Source organism: Ruditapes philippinarum, unplaced genomic scaffold (genome assembly GCF_026571515.1).
Source record: "Ruditapes philippinarum isolate M1 unplaced genomic scaffold, ASM2657151v2 ctg1150_1_1_1_1, whole genome shotgun sequence".
NCBI lineage: Eukaryota > Metazoa > Mollusca > Bivalvia > Venerida > Veneridae > Ruditapes > Ruditapes philippinarum.
This window is the reverse complement of record NW_026860971.1, coordinates 69931-90398: the sequence shown is the minus strand read 5'-3', so window position 1 is coordinate 90398 and position 20468 is coordinate 69931. Positions and strand designations below refer to the sequence as shown.

Here is a 20468-nt window from a genome sequence, read left to right as displayed (position 1 = left end):
TCCGTCCGTCACAAAACTTGTCCGGACTACTCCTCATAAACAACAAGTGCATTTTCATCCAAACTTTACAGGAATGATCAGTACCAAGTCTAGTTGTGCATATTGTCAGCATTTTTGGGTTCAATGATTTTTGTTAGAGTATAATGGCCCTTTAATAATTTTTATTTTTAAAGTTTGTCCTAACTACTTCTCTTATACCACTAGTGCAATTTCAATGAAAATTTACAGGATTGATCTGTAGCTCAGGTCCTTGCGCATATTGCACAGGTTTTCCGGTTGAATGATTTTTTGCAGAGTTATGGCCCTTTGATAAAAAGGTTTTTTTTTCTGTGTGTTGCCCGATACACAAAAGCTTGTCCGGACTACTCCTCATAAACTACTGGTGCAATTTTATCCAAACTTTACAGGCATGATCAGTACAAAGTCTAGTTGTGCACTGTCTGTCTGTCCGTCTGTCACAAAACTTGTCCCCACTACTCCTCATAAACTACTGGGGCAATTTCATCCTAACTTTACAGGAATTTATGTCGCCACTACTCCGATCACTTCTCTGTCTGTCACAAAACTTGTCCCAACATGAAATTGGCCATCATGAGGCACCACATGTGATCACTGATCGCTCTTGTTGTTAAAAGAAATAATTATTGAAAACAAATTCCCCAGCCCCTGAAACTTAGAATTTGTAAATGGCGGCAATTTTTCTTTCGACTCGAGATTATTTCCTGTGATAAAAAACACAACAGAATGTAACAAGATAAAATTCTTACCTTTAAAAATCATTCTAAAATTCCTAAGAATCACATAAACTTTACTGCACTTTTTGTCTTGAATTGTCAAATTCAAAATTTCACAATAATTTCAATCAAACAAAACTTCAAAAGTCAAATCGGCAATCAAACACAAGCTACACAAATATGCGTTTTATTTTTTTAAACGAAACAATGTGTTCATTTATTAAATAATAATCCAGCGGAATAAAGTAAACATTTACAAATTCTCAAAGAAAATCATCTAGCCTGTTTGTTATGATTACATGTCTAGTATGACATGAACATCGACGATGATGTCATTTGCAATATAAATTATGATGTCACTTCATTTAGTTGGTGCTTAAGTAATTGCTATTTGAAATCAAAATAATAAATAAATAAATATCGCATCTTGATCAAAGACTTGTAAGGGTATGAGATTACATTGTAGAATTCACATGCTGATGAAAATGAGAATATAAGCAATTGGAAAAAGTCATTTAAAATGGGCGGGGCTTATTTTTGATATCAGGTTAATGACCTGATATCAAAAATAATTATCAGGCAAGTGTTATCGGGCAGTTACCATAGCAGTTGCATGATAAATTCTTCCAATGAGCAAACAAATTCGGCGGGTAATGGCCATGTTAACATGGCTCTTGTTTATTTTTATTTTCCAAGAAGTAACAATTTTCAGAACTACTTTTCTTAAATCTTGTCAAATCTTGTAACTTTATATTCAAATTAGATAAAATTAAGTGACACAAAATGTACTTTTAACATTTCATGGAACTTTCTTCAAATTCCAACCAGAATCTACAAATTTTAAATACTTCGATTACCGTTTTGTATTTGATTATTATTGGTACTTTTACGAATAATTATTCCTATAAAAAATAGTTCTATAATCCTCAAAATTATAAGCAATAATACTGATGCATAAGTTTGCAACCAGAAATGCTTGAAGTAGAACTTTGCAACCAAAATGTACTTTAACAAGATATTTTTTGTATTGAAATTTAATTTGGAACATGCAAATTCAAGCATTTACACAGTATCAGCGGAAACATATTTTGTCTTGTTTGGTGAACTTCAAAATTTAAAAATGTGAATATATGAATAGAAAATTTGACCAGTATTGTCACTTGTTAAATTGCAAAATATGTACATGACCATTTTATATCTTCAATAACTTCATCAAATCAGAAGCATGTAAGCTGATACCTTAAACCGAGTGTTTCATAAACATTGTTTGAAGGAATAGGCATATTTTTTTAAAAATAACATACAAACCCACTTACCTGTAGAAAATATGTGCAGGTGTTGTAAACATTCATGACTCTGTAGCCATTTTGTCAAGTTTGCAACCAATTTTCTCGCATGAACCAAGTGTGCAACTATTTCATGCTATGCCCCTTGTTGGAGTGGTAGGGGGCATTTAGTTAAGAGTGCAGTGCCAAAGAACCGTAACTCTTTTTTGCCACATTTTTAGCCCTACTTTACAAAGTATATGGTGAGCTGTCCTACTCGCCCCGGCATCCGCGTTCAGATTTCAGATTTAAGTTTTGGTGCATTAAAATATTTTTATGCCCCAAAAGGGAGGCATTCGCATCGTACGCTGTCCGTCTGTTCTCACAGGACACTAATAATGTGGCTAGAGGGACAATAGGTAACTGTTCTTTCTCTTTGATGTCATTCATTCTGTAATGCTTTTATGTGGCCAATTTCTTTTGTGTGGCTAAAAAACGCAATAGAGAGAACAATAGAGTAGCCACATTATTACTGTCACATTAGAACATCCGTCTGTCTGTCCGTCCCCACTTCATTCAAGTCTGGACTGTAACTTTGTCATACATTGAGGGATTTTGAAATATTACTTGGCACAAATGTGTACCACATCAAGACAATGTGTCGCATCCAAGAACCACGTCCATACATCCAACTATCATTTTGAAGTTTCACATTATCACAATAAGAGTAAAATGTGACACACCTTCGTGTCATGACTGTAACTTTATCCAGCATTGAATGATTTTAAAATAACTTTGCAAAAATGTCTACTACATCAAGACAATGTTCGCTTCCAAGAATTACGTCCCTACCTCAAAGGTCAAGGTCACATTAACATTTTGAAGTTTCATTTTATCACAATAAGAGTTTATAGGTTCACACATTTCACTGAGTAGAAGTGCAGTGCAGAAAAAAAAACAGTAACCCTCCCTTCTCTAATTTTGGAGTTATTTTCCTTTGTTCATTTTTAGACTTTGAATTTTTTTGTGACAATTTTATGCATTTATAATAATCAAGCAGTGATTTACTCGATAAAACATCTTGATAACAAGACTTTCTTCCAGTTGTGGACAATTTTATGCATTCATATAGGTAAGCATTTTTATACTCAATGTGTGACAACTCAAATTGTCGAGTGTGGTTGTCCTCTGACAGCTCTTGTTTATGAGCCAACTGTTTGGCTGCTTCCCTCTCAACTCAACTGCCATTACTATATTAAAGTTTGATATATTAAACTCATGTATGAAAATTATAATATACATTAATTTTTTAAAAGATTGTTGAAATTGGTAGAGTCAGTCTGAAAAGAAACTGTTGAGAAAGGTTAAAGTATTTATTTTCAGATCACCAGAGAATACTGTCTCACTATCCTTAAATCCATCATGTAATCATTCAATTTCCACTCAAAATACATCTCCAGGAGAGAATGTGGCAGGTAGTAAATGCGACAAAGATCATCATACAACAACAAGGCCTACAGAATGCATCGTTGAAATAGAAAGAACATTTGAGGTATACATTACATGAACATATTTATCAGTATTTTATACTCTAGTTTTTAGCTCACCTGAGCATATGCTCAGGGTGAGCTATTAGGATCACTCTTCGTCCGTCGTACGTCGTCCGTTGTCCGTTCACACTTTTCAAACGACATCTCCTCTGAAACCATAAGGCAGATCATAATGAAACTTCACAGGGATGTTCCTTGTGTGAAGCCTTAACAATGTTGTTCAAAGAATTCCATTCCGTCAGAACCCTGAAAAAACTTAAAATCTTCTTTGAAAAAACCCAAAGAGCTAGAGCTTAGATATTTGGCATGAAACATCTTCTAGTGAGTGTCTACTAAGACTGTTCAAATAAAAGCCCTGGGGTCAAAATTGGCCCCGCCCCAGGGGGTCATTGATGTTTCCCTTTATGCATATAGTAAAAACTTAAAAAATCTTCTTTTAAAGAACCCAAAGAGCTAGAGCTAAGATATTTAGCATGAAACATGTTCTAATGGGTGTCTACCAAGTTTGTTCAAATAAAAGCCCTGGGGTCAAAATTGGCCCCGCCCCGGGGGTCATTGATTTTCCTTATATGTGTAAAGCAAAAACTTAAAAAATCTTCTTTGAAAAAACCTTAATAGCTAGAGCTTAGATATTAAGCATGAAACATCTTCTAGTGAGTGTCTACAAAGTTTGTTCAGATAAAAGCCCTGCGGTCAAAATTGGCCCTACCCCGGGGGTCATTGATTTTCCTTATATGTGTATAGCAAAAACTTAAAAATCTTCTTTGAAAAAAACCCAAATAGCTAGAGTTTAGATATTAAGCATGTAACATGTTCTAGTAAGTGTCTACAAAGTTTATTCAAATAAAAGCCCTTGGGTCATAGCTGGCCCCGCCCCAGGGGTGTCATTGTTTTTAACTATATGTGTATAGTAAAAACTTAAAAAATCTTCTTTTAAAAAACCCAATGAGCTACAGCTTAGATGTTTAGCATGAAACATTTTCTTATGGGTGTCTACCAAGTTTGTTCAAATAAAAGCCCTGGGGTTTAAACTGGCCCCGCTCCGGGGGCCTATATACAGGTGAGCGACTTCAGGGCCATCATGGCCCTCTTGTTTGAAAGATGTGTGTAGTACGGCGAAATGATATGTAATGATGGCGTTTAAAACGTGTGAACCAACCACACGATGCTTTGAAACTTTGAGTACCACTCTCCTTATGCAGTCTTAGTGCTTCATATTTGAGGGACTTGCCTGTAACTCGCACCCCTGCCTCACGACAATCGGTAAACCACTTGATCAGTTTTTCTTCAATATCTGCAAACCACACTGGCCTTCCTGCCCCCGGAGCCTGTTTGCGTGTTTTGCTTAAGATGTTCAAACTGTCCTTCTTTTGGCACCATTCTCGAACCCATTTTTCTGTCAACCAGAAAAGCTTTGCAGCTTTATATTTGCTGTGTGCCTCTGCAAACTGTATGACTATTAAATTAAAAGTTTACATTATACGTTTTATGCGTTTTATTTTTCATATCCATAATGAGAGACTGAGAAAGAATGACACTTTAGTTTTACACAAGGTGACAGTTCAGTACAAAAACTGATAATGTGTAATGCTGCATGATTGGTTAATTAATTTTAGCATTGAAAGAGCATTGCCCTCTAGCATGGACAAATACACAGATCTAGAAGTAGGGCGTGTTGACACATTGTAAATAAGGCAAAAAGCATTGATGACGTCAGATTGTCGGCAAGATAAAAGATGTCCACTGCAGCTGTATGGATGAAAAATCGAGAGAGCTCTCGGTGAAGATAAAAGGTGTCATGGGTTGACAGGATGATGATGTTTTCACACAGGACTTGTGTGAATTTTTTATGCCCCCGGGCATATAGTAATTGAACCGTCCGTCCGTCCGTACAAACCAGAGCTACATTATGGTGTTTGGTCTATTGTTTTCATAACAATAGATGTCTTTGATGTCATTCATTCCGTTTTTCTTGTGGGGTTATTTTCTGCATTGTGGGGTTAAAAAGAACAAAAGAAATAACAAAAGAAAACCCCATAATGTAGCTCAGGTAAGAACGTCCGTCTGTCCGTACGAAGTTAGCCTAGAACGGCAAGTTGGATTTTTCTTAAGTTCTACCTGTACCAATGGCTTCTAAGTTTACACACTCACTTATCAATACAAAGTCCATGATCTGGGCAAGTTACATAACTCTAACTTTCATATTTACCAAGTTATTGCCCTTTTCAGCACTTAGAAAATGAATAATGGTTAACCTAAAACGGCATGTTGGAAATATCTTAAGTTCTATCTATACTAATGGCTTTATAATTTCCACACTTACTTATCAATACAAAGTACATGATATTGCCAAGTTATATAACTGTGTCATCCATATTTCCCAGTTATTTCCCTTTTTTCACTCTGAAAATAGGGCCTTGTCTGGTTAACCTATTTTGGCAAGTTGAATTTATCTTAAATTTATCCTAATTGCTTAATTTCTTTAATGATATCTTTCATATTTAGTAGGTGGATACCTTTGATGGTCCTCTAATTTTTAGCTCAACTATTCGAAGAATATGAGAGCTATTGTAGTCGCCCCGGCGTGAGGGTCAGCGTCCACTTTGGTGTCTGCGTTGGTTAAAGTTTTTTTGTAAATTCAAATATCTCAATTATTGCTTGAGATATTCAATTGAAACTTACAATACTTATTTATAGTAACAATGTTCATCAGATTGACAAATTGGATAACTCTGCCTACAATATTCACAGAATTATGCCCCTTTTTAACTTAGAAATTTTGGTTTAAGTTTTTTGTAAAGTCAAATATCTCAATTATTGCTTGAGGTATTCAATTGAAACTTACAATACTTATTAGCTCGACTATTCGATAAGAATAAGTAGAGCTATTGTAGTCACCCAAGCGTCAGCGTCGGCGTTGGTGTCCGTGTCGGCGTAACCACTTATGTTAAAGTTTTTGTAATAGTTCAAATATTTTCAAAGTCCATTGACATATGGCTTTGAAACTTGGCACACTTGTTCACCATCATGACCCAAAACCTGTAAGACAGGAGGAGGTAAACTGTATCAAGCATTTTGACAGAATTATGCCCCTTTTTCGACTTAGAATTTACGGTAAAGTTTTTGTAATAGTTCAAAAATATTTTCAAAAGTCCATTGACATAATGGCTTTGAAAAACATTGCACACTTGTTCACCATCCATTATCCCAACCTATAAACAGGAGGAGGTAACTGTATCAAGCATTTTGACAGAATTATGCCCCTTTTTTCGACTTAGAATTTACTTTAAAAAAGTTTTTGTAATAGTTCAAATATTTTCAAAAGTCCATTGACATATGGCTTTGAAAACTTTGCACACTTGTACACCATCATTACCCCAACCTGTAAACAGGAGGAGGTAATTGTATCAAGGATTTTTTTTTACTATCAAGCACTAAGAATAGTCGAGCGTTGCTGTCCTACCGACAGCTCTTGTTTATAGTAACAATGTACATCAGATTGACAAGTTGGATAACTTTGCCTACAATATTTACAGAATTATGCCCCTTTTTAACTTAGAATTTTGGTTAAAGTTTTTTGTAAAGTCAAATATCTCAATTATTGCTTGAGATATTCAATTGAAACTTACAAAACTTATTTATAGTAACAATTGTACATCAGATTGACAAGTTTACATTAAACTCTGCCTATAATATTTACAGAAATTATGCCCCTTTTAACTTAGAAATTTTTTTTAAAAGTTTTTTTGTAAAATCAAATATCTCAATTATTGCTTGAGATATTCAATTGAAATTTACATTACTTTTTTATAGTAACAATGTAATCAGTTTGCAAAATTGCATAACTCTGGGCCTGCAATATTTGCAGAATTATTTGCCCCTTTGGAAAACTTAGAAATTTTGGTTAAAGGTTAAAGGTCTTCAAGATATTTATTTGAAACTTTACACATGTACTTGGGGTCATAATTGGAAGTCATAAATTGTATATCAGCTGACCAAGTTCCATAACTCTACTTACCATTTAGGCTGATTCATCTCCCTTTTCCTAACTTAGTCTCTTGTTAATGTTTACATGCAAGTTTTACATATCCAATAACTATTAAAGTAGGATACTTTATTTAAAACTTCACATAATGCATTAGAATCATAATTGTAGGTCACTGACCAAGATCCATAATTCTATCTTGCATTTAGGCTGATTTTTCACGACCCTTTTTTAAAGCTTAGAAATTCATGGTAAAAAGTTTTGCTTGTAAGCTGTTATCTCCATAACTAAGCTGAAGAGTGTGTGCCTTTTTTGGGACATTTTTATGCATTCATAATAATAAAGCAGTGATTTACTTGATAAAACATCTTAATAACAAGCCTTTGTACCTTTTTGGTCAATTTTATGAATTCATAGGTAGCATTATTACACTCAATAAAACACCCTTGTGACAATTTTTGAATAGTTGAGCCAATACTGTCCTCCGACAGTTCTTGTTTTTGGATTAAGCGATCTCTAAGGTCAAGGTCAAGGTCATTGGTTTAAAAAAGAAATATAAACATTTTTGCTCATACAGCCTTTATTTCTTAGTTGATGTCTTAGTTTAATACAAACATGCCGAGGGAGGTCCTCCTTCTTTGGGTGTAGTAAGGGGTCATTTGGGTCAAGGTCAATGTTACCAATGTCAAGGTCACCAATGTTAAAAATAGATTTTTACATTTTTACAGGTGTATAACTTGCATGGTATTCTTCCTTTGGATGGAGTAAGAGGTCAGTTGGGTCAAGGTCACCAGTGCTAAAAATAGATTTTTACACTTTTGCCCATACAGCCTTTATTGACAGATGTATTTCATATTTGGGAGGAAGATAACTTACATGGTATTCTTCTTTTGGAGGAGTAAGAGGTCAGTTGGGTCAAGGTCACCAGTGCTAAAAATAGATTTTTACACTTTTGCCCATACAGCCTTTATTTATTGACATATTTATTTCATTTTTGGTAGGAAGATGACTTACATGGTATTCTTCTTTTGGATAGAGTTAGGGGTCAGTTTGGTCAGGGTCACAAGTGCTCAAAATAGATTTTTACACTTTTGCCCATACAGCCTTTATTTAACCTTTTACCTTATATAAGCGTGTTTCGACAGCTTTCCCCCCCCCTTTTTGAGGCCTAAAACAGTGAAATAATGCCCTATTTAGGTCCCAAACACTGTTTTTCGTTTGAAAATGTTGTTCAAAAAAAGTGACCACTTTTTCGGCGCCGTCCCCCATCCAAATATTACATCAGGTGGTTGCCAGAAGGGGGATGTGCCCCCTTCTGTTTGGATGGTTTGAAGGGGGGCGGAGTCCCCCTCATCGCCAAGAAAATTTTGGACATGTGACAGGCTAAAAATGGCCTCAGGTTGATCTTAGGGTAACAAGTAACCTACGCTGAAAAGGCTTTTACTCTATGTCAATTTATTGAGAAGTTGCAGCACTTTGAAATCAGTTTTGATGGAAAAAAACAATGCAAAACAGTGATTTTTTGGCAATTTTGAGACGTCCCCCCGTTGCCATGGTAACAGGAAATTTACCATTGAGCATGCTGTTACAGAGGCTATGGTGTAGTCAACATTTGTGCCAAGTTTCATTAGTATTAAAGCATTTTTCATAGTTTCATAGCAGTTTGAACTTGTTACAGGAGGCTTTTCAATGAAAACGGCCATTTTTCGCAATATGCTCATGGGGTAAAAGGTTAAAGACAGAATGATGTATTTCATATTTGGTAGGAAGATAACTTGCATGAAGTTGAATATTTTTCAACTTCACAAGTCAGAGCAACTTATATTTTTCACAATTACAAAATGCCATGACTTTGTCAAGCTATATAACTTGTTTACAATTTTTTGGCAATTTTTCTGTCCATAATTGAGTGAATGGGTAAACATTTTTTGAAATATTGCTACTGACAAGAATCTGAGCCGGGGGCATTTGTGTTTAACAAACATGTTCTTGTTTTTTACATCATTTGAAGAGAGATAATTTTTTTTATACTGAAAAATGTTACACCCCCAGGGGGCATTAAAACGGGATTTTACGGTATAATGGAATCACCCATGACTGGTGTTCAGACAGCTTTGGTTTTGTCCAAAGTATATTTAAAGGCCAGATTTAAATATAAAATAGATAAGTGAGTAGTTTTAAATTGAGGAATTATTTGAAAAATGTTCGCAATCATGCCAGAAAAATCCATGTCAATATCTGCAAGGTTAAGGGTACCAGATATACTAAAATCCAAAGCATATCTATTACATGTATGGAGGGATCTTAGTATTACTAGGCACAAATGTTCATCATTATGGGATGTAGTATTGCACACATGAAACAGGACTCTAGGTCAAAGGTCAAGATCATACTAAAAAGAAGAGAAAAATGCTTGTCTGGAGTAAAACTTCTACATACATAGATGGATTATCATAAAAGGCCAGCTTTAAGTTGACATTGTTTGCCCTTCCACAACCCATGCAAGTTTTCGTAGGGTAGGTATCCTGATAAAATAATATTTATCCAAGAAGGGGGGCATATAGTAATTGTACTGTCCGTCCTTCCGTCCATCTGTCCTGTAATCTTGTCTGAGCTTCATCTCCATAACTGCTGGGGGAATTTCAGTGAAACTTCACAGGATTGATCACCCGGTTAAACAGCATCTTGTTTTGTGGTGTCAGCTGCACAGAAGCTTGTCTGCACTACTCCTCAGAAACAACTGATACAATTTCATCCTCACTTTACAGAAGTGATCAATACCAAGTCTAGTTGTGCATATCATCAGCATGTTGGGGACACATGTGATCACCGATTGTGCTTGCTAGGCTTACAAATCATAGTGAACTTGTATGCTTTCATCTCATGGTAAGCTTGTAGGCTTACATCTTATCATTAGCTTGTAGGATTATATATGGTAGTAAGTTTACATCTCATGGTGAGCTCATAGGTTTGCATCTCATGATGAGCTTGTAGGCTTTCACCTCATAGTAAGCTGGTATGGTAGTAACTGCAACTATTCCATAGGTGTCAAAGTTAAGCCTTATTTTTCTATTGTTTTTTAGAAAAAAGAGGAAGAAAGATTATGTGCTGAGGAAGAAAAAAGGAAAATTGAAGAGGAACATCAACAACGTATTGAAGAGAAAAAGAGAGAAGAAGAACTGGAGAGACAAAAAGAAATACAAAAACAAGAAAAACAGGTATTTATATGCTCTCATAATGACACACCTTTTGAAGAGATTTACTATTTGTTTTCTTTGTGGACTGCCAAAAATAGCCTTCAAAAGAAAACTATTTTTGAAATAAATCAACATTCAGTAGAGGATTTCATGAAAGTTATGTTGTATTTGAAAAGTTTGAGGGTGCAATTATTTTTATGCCCTCAAAGGGAGGCATATTAAAATCGCACCATCTGTCTGTCTGTCAGTCTGTCTGTCTGTGTGTCCCAAATTTATTCATGTCTGGACTGTATCTTTGTCATACATTGAGGGATTTTGAAATAGCTTGGCACAAATGTCTGACGCATCAAGACAATGTGTCGCGTCTAAGAATCATGTCCTACCTCAAAGGTCAAGGTCATACTAACATTTTGAAGTTTCACATTATCACAATAAGAGTTTATAGGTTCACACATTTGTGTCCTGACTGTAACTTTGTCATGCATTTAAGGATTTTAGAATAACTTGGCATAAATGTCTACCACATCAAGAGGATGTGTCGCGTCTATGAATCACATACCTACCTCAAAGGTCAAGGTCACACTACCAATTTGAAGTTCACTTTATCACAGTTAGAGTTTATTGATACACACATTTGTGTCTGGACTTTAACTTTGTCATGCATTGAAGAATTTTTAAATAACTGCATTAATGTCAACCACATTAAGAGGGCATGTGGCATTCAAGACCCCTGTCCCTAGCTTCAAGTTCAAATTCACACTTATAATTTGAAGGAACACATTCATGTCCAGACTCTAACTTTGTCATGCATGGAATGATTTTAAAATAACTTGGCACTAATGTCTACCACATCAGGACGATGTGTTGTGGCTAAGGCTCATGTCTGTCTGTTTGTCCACACTTACACAACAATCATGTCCAGACTGTAACTTTGTCCTACATTGAGGAATTTTGAAATAACTATGTACAAATGTCTATCACATGTCATTTTTGTGTTGTGTCCAAGAACCACGTCCCTTTTCAATGGTCAAGGTCACACTTATATTTTTAAGGTTCACGCTATCACAATTAGAGATTATAGGTACACACATTTGTGTCTATAACTTTGTCATGCATTGAAGGAATTTAAAATAACTTGGCACAAATGCCTACCACATCAAGGAGAATTGTTGTGTGTAAGACCTATGTTCCTACCACCAAGGTCAAGGTCACTCTAATAGTTTGAAGGTACTTATGCTCATAAGAAGAATTTGAAGATGCCAAATAGTTTCCAAACTGTAACATTGTCATGCATTGAAGGATTTTAAAATAACCTGGCATTAATGTCACCAAATCAAGATGTTGTATCGCATCCAAGACCCTTGTCCAAAGGTGTCTAGTTTGCTTTAAATAGCACTTCATTTCTCAAGAACAAAATTAAGCAATTAGGTACTTTCATTATCTTTTCTTTTCATAATACCTGCATGCTTAAGACACCATTTCGGGGGCATTTGTCAGTTACGTGAAAGCTCATGTTATCATTAGTTTATAGTGTTTATAAGCTCTCATGGTGAGCTTTAATGATGTTGAATGTCCTTTGTCAGTCATCCGTCCACATTTGTTTATTTACACTCTAGTGTTCACATTTTTGCCAGAATCATCATCAAACTTTGTCAGGATGCTTGTTTAGGAAATACTTGTAGCTTGGATGAGTTTCAACAACTGGTAATCATGGTAAAACCTTTTTAAATTTCTAGTAAGGCCCCCGCGGTTATACTTTTAAACAGATTCTTATCGATTTTCATTAGTTAATGTTTACGATTTTTACCATTCAATCTAAGTGACCATATTGTCTTACAAAGTATCTTAATCATTACCTGTCCTCATGAATTCTATCAATTCTAAATGATTTATTTCAAAGTAAGAAACAGAAAATGAGTGTTTTCAACCCTTGACACAACATTTCCGTGCAAAAAATCGCTCGTGAAATAATACATTTTTGGTAAAGTTGATTTTTCTTTGTTCTTTCAAAAGTGTGAAATGGGCATACAATGCAGAAAATGTGTGCTGACTCAATCATGATGAGCCCTGAAATTGTAAACGTTGGAGCTTTACTCACTAGTGGTCACATTTTTGACTCGATCATCATCAAACTTGGTTAGGATGCTTGTCTAGGAAGTTGCTCGAGTGAGTTTGAACATGGGTCATCTTGGATGAAAAACTAGGTCACAGGAGCAAAAAATAAAAAATCTATTTAACACTACTGGCTACTGTTTTCATCTAAATATCCTGGACATTTGTCTGAAAGTATTCCGATATGGGTCATCTGGCGTCAAAAACTAGGTCACCCCGCCAAAATATGGAAAAACGTTGTTTACACTTCAGTGGTCAATCATCATCAACCCTGGTCAGGATGCCTTTCTAGGTAATTGCTTGGATGAGTTCGTACATTGGTAATTTTGGATGAAAAACTTGGTCACAGGAGCTAAATATAGAAAAATCTTGTTAACATTTTAGTTGCTACTGTTTTGATAAAAGTATCCTTGAAATTGATCTGAAATTTTGTTTTGATGATTTCTAGGTCAAGTTCCAATATGGGTTACCTGGGGGGTAAGAAAACTAGGTCACACTGCCCAAATATGGAAAAACCTTGTTAACACTCTAGTGGTCACATTTTTGAATCAATTGTCATCAAACTTGGTCAGAATGCTTGTTTAAGTATCTGCTGAGTTTTATAGGTCAGGTGAGCGATCTAGGTTTCTGGTTTAAAGATGTTTTCGGGAGTTTTCATATAGACATTCAAGTATAAAAGCTATGGATTTGTAACTTCATGGGAAGATAGATCTCATTAAACAGAAGTGCAGTGCACATAAACTAGTACTCTGCATTTCTTAATTTTGAATAATTGCCCTTTGTTAATTTTCGTACTTTATTTTTGTCCAGGCCATTTCTCATAAATTATAAAAGCTATGGACTTGAAACTTCATAGGATGATAGATCTTATTGATAAGAAGTGCAGTGCACAAGAATTGCTGCTCTGCACTTTTTAATCCCCTACGGGTTTACCGGAGGGGACTTTAGGTTTACCCTCCGTCCGTCTGTCCGTCAGTTCGTCCGTCCGTTTGTCCGTCCGTCAGTCCATCCGTCCACAAAACTGGATCCCGCGATAACGCTAAAAGTACTGAAAATATTTTTATGAAACTTGATATATGGATAGATGGCAGTATGGAGATTATGCACGTCTTTTTCTTTTCTTCCTATGTTGAAAATTCTGGTTGCTACGGCAACAAATAGACTGAAAATATGGCAAATTTTACACATAACCTAGATCCAGTGATAACGCAAAAAGTACTGAAAATACTTTTATGAAACTTGACATATGGGTAGATGGCAGTCTGGAAATTATGCACATCCTTTTCTTATCTTCCTTTTTTGAAAATTCTGGTTGCTATGGCAAAAAATAGACTGAATTTCAAGATTTCTGATTCTAGTTTTTAAGTTTTTTCATTATAAGTTCTTTATTCCTTAAGGTATTTTCTTCAAACTTTAAATATAAGTTGCTAGTCATTAATCACATCATATGTGACAAGGTTTACAACTCTAGCACAAAAATTTATCAGAATTACCTCCCTTGAACTTAAAACTTTCATGAAAAAAATATTGTTTTTTTTTAATAACTTCTTTTTTTCTGAATGTATCTACTTCAAACTTCATATATATCTTTCTTATTATCACTCAACATTTGTGAGAAAGTTCAATACTCTAGCAACACTTTTTCCAGAATTATGCCCCTTTTGAACTTTTTTTTCGAGAAATTGCTAATTTTTACTCCAAATTCTTCAATCATTATAGGATTTTCTTCAAACTCCCACATCATAATAATATGACAAGGTTTATAAATCTAGCATCCATATTTCCAGAATTATCTCCTCCTTAAACATTTAATTTTTCTTATTTGTTCTTTTAACTTTCTTTTACTTCAAATTCAAAATAAACATTCATTATTCATACCTTCATTACTAATTGTTCTTTGTTACACTCACATCATGTATGACGTCTTACATCTTTATTTCAAGAGTTATCTCCTTTTTAGCTCACCTGTCACAAAGTGATAGGGTGAGCTTTTGTGACCACTTTTCGTCCGGCGTCTGTCCGGCGTCTGTACACTTTTACTTTAAATGACATCTCCTCATAAACCGCTGAGCCAGTTTCATCCAAACTTCACAGGAATGTTCCTTTGGTGGTCACCTTTAAAATTTGTTCAAAGAATTGAATTCCATGTAGAACTCTGGTTGCCATGTTGCCATGGCAACCAATAGAAAAAACTTAAAATATCTTCTTTTAAAGAACCCAAAACGCTAGAGCTAAGATATTTAGCATGAAACATCTTCTAATGGGTGTCTACCAAGTTTGTTCAAATAAAAGCCCTGGGTCAAAATTGGCCCGGCCCCAGGGGGTCATTGATTTTCTCTATATGCATATAGTAAAAACTTATATAATCTTCTTTCAAAGAACCCAAAGAGCTAGAGCTAAGATATTTAGCATGAAACATCTTCTAATGAGTGTCTATCAAGTTTGTTCAAATAAAAGCCCTGGGATCAAATTGGCCCCGCCCCAGGGGGTCATGGATTTTCCCTATATGCATATAGAAAAAACTAATAAAATCTTCTTTTAAAGAACCCAAAGAGCTAGAGCTAAGATATTTAGCATGAAACATGTTCTAATGGGTGTCTACCAAATTTGTTCAAATAAGAGCCCTGGAGTCAATATTTGCCCTGCCCCGGGGGTCATTGATGTTCCTTATATGTGTAAAGCAAAAACTTTAAAAAAATCTTCTTTGAAAAAAACAAATAACTAGAGTTTAGATACTAAGCATGAAACATCTTCTAGTGAGTGTCTACAAAGTTTGTTCAGATAAAAGCCCTTGTTCAAAATTGGCCCCGCCCTAGGGGTCATTGATTTTATTTAATTGTATAGCAAGAACTTAAAAAAAATCTTCTTTGAAAAAACCCAAATAGCCTGAGTTAAGATATTAAGCATGAAACATCTTCCAGTTAGTGTCTTCAAATTTTGTTCAAATGAAAGCCCTAGGGTCAAAATTGGCCCTGCCCCAGGGGACATTGATTTTCCTTATATGTGTATAGCAAAAACTTAAAAATCTTATTTAAAAAAAAAACAAATAGCTAGAGTATAGATATTAAGCATGAAACATCTTCTAGTGAGTGTCTTCAAAGTTTGATCAAATAAAAGCCCTGGGGTCAAAACTGCCCCCCAGGGGTGTCATTGCTTTTAACTATATGTTTATAGTTAAAACTTCTTTTTTAAATACTCAACGAACTGGACCTTAGATGTTTAGCATGAAATATCTTCTAATGGGTGTCTACCAAGTTTGTTCAAATAAAAGACCTGGGGTTTAAACTGGCCCCGTTCTGGGGGCCTATATACAGGTGAGCGACTTCAGGGCAATCATGGCCCTCTTGTTTTAAAAATGTTATATTTTGATAACAGGGATGTTTAAAAAATAACTTTAGAGTGTCCTTCAGTCCGTCTGTCTGTCTGTACAAAAAAACTGTTTCCTGTGTTCATTTTTAAAGAAATTTTTCAACAAATTTACTTCAAATAGAAACATAAATGAATGGCCAATGGCCCTTCAGAATGTTGCTGGGGTTCTAACCGGTAGGGGACTTATGGATTGCTTGCAATACTATGATAATTGCTTGTTATTTTTTGAGTCATTGCCCTTTGTTTATTTTCATATTTCATTTTTTCCTAGCCATTTCTCTTAAAGTTACATTAAATAAATTTCATAAAAAAGAAATAGCGACATTTCATTAATAAATTGGGTTTCATATCGACTCCAGATCTTATTTTGGTGTCCAGACAACCAAAATGAGTTTAATGAGCATACAAATGTGCAACCTCATTGTGGCGAATTCGGTAGTACAATTTCTGTTTGCATGAGAAACTCCGCCTTCGGATCATCCGTACATCAATATTAAATCAACAAACATGACTATAAGTAGCAGTCCTAATTTAACGGTATATTTCCGCATTGTAACGGATATTTTCATACAAATTTAATCTTTTTTATGAGATGATTATTTTTTCTGAACCACAGGCCTCGTGCACCGTGAAGCTTAAACGGTAAAAGTGTGTTTGCACAAGAAAATCTTATATTTGCTGTGTTCTGGATGGCAACTATAACACCGTGACGTAGCGCATACACGAGCTGATTATAGACTTCATTTGCATGTTAAAATTCGTATACGAACTTTAGTGTTACCGTGGGGTTTTCCATTTAAAATCCTATGTTATGAACAAAATTTGATGAGATTTACAACGATACTGTTAAAAAGGTTAATGAAACTGTAGAATGCTTGGTTTTTAGGCCGACGGCAAAAATATTTTAATATATTTATTTAATGTAGCTTTAAACTATATTGTTCACAAGGCGACACATCCGACTCACGGAGTTCTAGTGTTATTTAGCAAGTTTTATAGATCTTGAAACCAATCCTTTTCCAAGTTTGAATGCAGCATTATTATGAGCTGTAGTTTTACAAAATCCATTTAGGTAATCACATCAAGTGGACAAATTATATGTATATATTGCAAAATTCCTCTTTTTACAGATATCTTATAATGAAGGAAGAAATGAAGAACAAGATAACCCTGACAAAAATGATGATCGATTTGGAGAAGCCGTCATAAACGACAATCTTGATTCACCTGCTTTAACATATACTCCCGGAAAAGTAGATGAACTCCGATAGATATGTTCCTGGTGTTTTAGCTCAAATTTTTTAAAACAAAATTCAAGGTATTGCTAGTCATTTCGTCCTTTCCTTTTGCTGGCTGAAAACTTATAACAGTGAATTTAATTTTTGGCTGGGTTGCACTGGTGCAAACCTAGGTTATAGTATGGTGAATGTCGGGTGGCGGGCGGTGGACGGGCAGGGAAAACTTTTTGTAACAGTTTTCCTAGCAACTACTTATCACAGCCTCTTCATATTTGGCATACAGCATGGACAAGTGGTCCCATAACGTTGGATTAGATTTCATGTCTGTTGCTCATCCACTTCCTGTTCATCCACTTCGTTAAATTTTCGACATTAATGGTCAATGGTAGGAATTTTTCGTCACATTTCCTCAGCAACTACTAATCATCGCCTCTTCTATTTGGCATACAGCATTGACACATGGTCCCATACCATGGGATTCGATTTCAGGTCTGTTGCTCATTTTTTGACATTAATGGTTAATGGTAGGACATTTTCGTAACAGTTTTCTCAGCAACTACTAATCACAGCCTCTTGATATTTGGCATACAGCATTGACATGTGGTCCCATACCGTGGGATTCAATTTCAGGTCTAGCGCTCATCCACTTTCTGTTAATTGACTTTGTGAAATTTTCGTCATTAATGGTCATTGGTAGGAAATTTTCGCAACAGTTTTCTCAGCAAAGACTTATCATAGCCTTTTGAAATCATGATATCTGGTTTACAAATGCAACCCGGCCTTTTCTGTCTTTGACCCATATTTTATTTGTTGATTGATTGTCTTTTAACTTAGACACAATGCTTTTCCCAAGACTTTCAAGTTCGAAATCATGGATTTTTCTTTTTATGTGTATGCATAATAAAAACGTAACAATATAATTTCTTATGAAATTGCAGGGCTAGCCCTTAGAAATTTGGTATGAGACATCTTGTAGTGAACCTTTACCAAGATTGTTTGAATTATTGAGGTCAATGTTTGACCTTACCTGGGGGGGCATTGTTTTCAATCACTTTAGTGATGTATCCTTCAAAATCATCTTCTCTATAACCCTACGGGCTAGAGTTTAGATATGTAGCATAAATCAAGATTTTTCAAATTCTGGCCCTGGGGTTAACATTGGTCCTTTCCAGGGGGTCCTGAATTTTACCTTAATATACACAGTAAAGGCTGAGAAATATCCGAAAGTCAAAATTTTTAATGTGGAAGTTTGTAATGGCTAGTCATGACCCCTGATGATTTTGAGGACATTCTGTCACAGGTCAATGTTAGTCTTGTCCAACTCATAGGTCAAGAATTTAGTCCTTAAGTTTGGTGTTCAGGTGGATCATGTTTAGAAGATGAACCGTATTGATTTATCGAGCCAGTGTTTGGGAGCAATATTTTCACCCATGTTTTTTATATTACATAACATATCAGAAGTTGTTTAATTATGTATGTTATATATTTCATTTGCAATTTTATTTTATATATTTTTGATACACTGATATGATATTTTGCCTTAATGATTTTTGTAATAAAAAACTGTGTGGCGTTTTGTCCATGTTTCTTATTTAATTCTACATTAAATATAAATTGCATGCAGTACCTTTAAACTTGATTGTTAGGCTCCGCCTACTTAGTGTACTGACCATTTGACTTCATATTGTTATACTGTCTTAGAAATAAACTCAATAGTATCAACATCTCGTATTCTCTGCATCCACGTCAAATAAACAAGCATAAAACATGGTATCAGAATAAAAGGATAAAATTATTGATAATAATAATTAGAATAATAAAAATATTTTTTTTATACCCCGCCGATGGAATCGGGAGGGCGATATTTTTTTGGCGTTGTACATCCGTCCGTCCTTCCGTCCATCCGAATTTCGTTTCCGCGCTAGTTCTCAGCAACAACTGGCTGGAATTCAACAAAACTTTATGGGAACCTTCAATATCAAAAGGATATGCGCATATCATTGGCTTGTTCCTTCCAGTCAGACCCTTTAACTCAGAGTGATTAGTTTGATTAGTTATGCAGTATGCATATAGAGCAATAGTTGTTTCCGTGCTACTTCTCTGCTACTACTGGCTGGAATTCAACAAAACTTTATGGGAACCTTCAATACCAAAAGGAGATGCGCATATCTTTGCCATGTTTTGGTCAGACGTTATGGCCCTTGATTAGTTATGCAATATGCAGATAGAACAAAAAACGTTTCCGCGCAACTTCTCTGCAACTACTTGCTGGAATTCAACGAAACTTATGGGAATCATAAGTATCAACAGGTGATGCGCATATCATCGCCTGGTTCCAGTCAGATATATAGCCTTTGATTAGTTATGAAGAATGCATATAGAGCTACATGTATATAATTGTTTCCGCAACTAATGGCTGGAATTCAATGAAACTTTATGGGAACCTCAATATCAGGAGGAGATGCACATATCTTTGCCTTGTTCTGGCCAGACCCTTTAACTCAGACTTTTGGTCTTGATAAGTTATGCAGCATGCATATAGGGCAATCGTTTCCGTGTTATGTCTCTGCAAGCACTGGCTGGAATTCAACAAAACTATGGAAACAATCAATATACTAAGAGGAGAGGCGCATATTATCCCCTTATTCGGACCCTTGAACTTCGAGAAATGGCCCTTGATTTGCAGTATGCATATAGAGCAATAATCGTTTCTGTGTCATTTCTGTGAAAGTACTGGCTGGAATTCAATTAAACTTAATGGGAACCATCAATACCAAAAGGAGATTGGCATATCATTGCCTTGTCCTGGTCGGACCCTTCAAGACGAATTATGGCCATTTGTTAGTTATGTAACTTATGCATATTGAGCAATAATCGTTTTCCCACTTTTTCTCTGCAACTACTGGCTGGAATTCAACAAAACTTTATGGGAACCATCAATACCAAGAGATGTGTATGTTGCCTTGTGCCGCTCAAACTCTTCAACACAGAGTTATAGCCCTTGATTAGTTATGCAGT

The 20468-nt window shown here is 35.4% G+C and overlaps 1 protein-coding gene across 1 annotated transcript in view; it reads left to right on the top strand.

The window, feature by feature from the left end:
• The window catches only part of LOC132714066 (uncharacterized), a 65645-nt gene extending 46479 nt beyond the window's left edge, over positions 1 to 19166 (top strand). The window contains exons 14-16 of the mRNA XM_060696800.1: positions 3383 to 3551; positions 10618 to 10752; positions 17343 to 19166. Coding sequence (XP_060552783.1) covers positions 3383 to 3551; positions 10618 to 10752; positions 17343 to 17483 — 445 coding nt within the window. The 3' untranslated portion in view covers positions 17484 to 19166. The remainder of the gene's footprint in view (positions 1 to 3382; positions 3552 to 10617; positions 10753 to 17342) is intronic.
• Positions 19167 to 20468: the final 1302 nt, after the last annotated feature.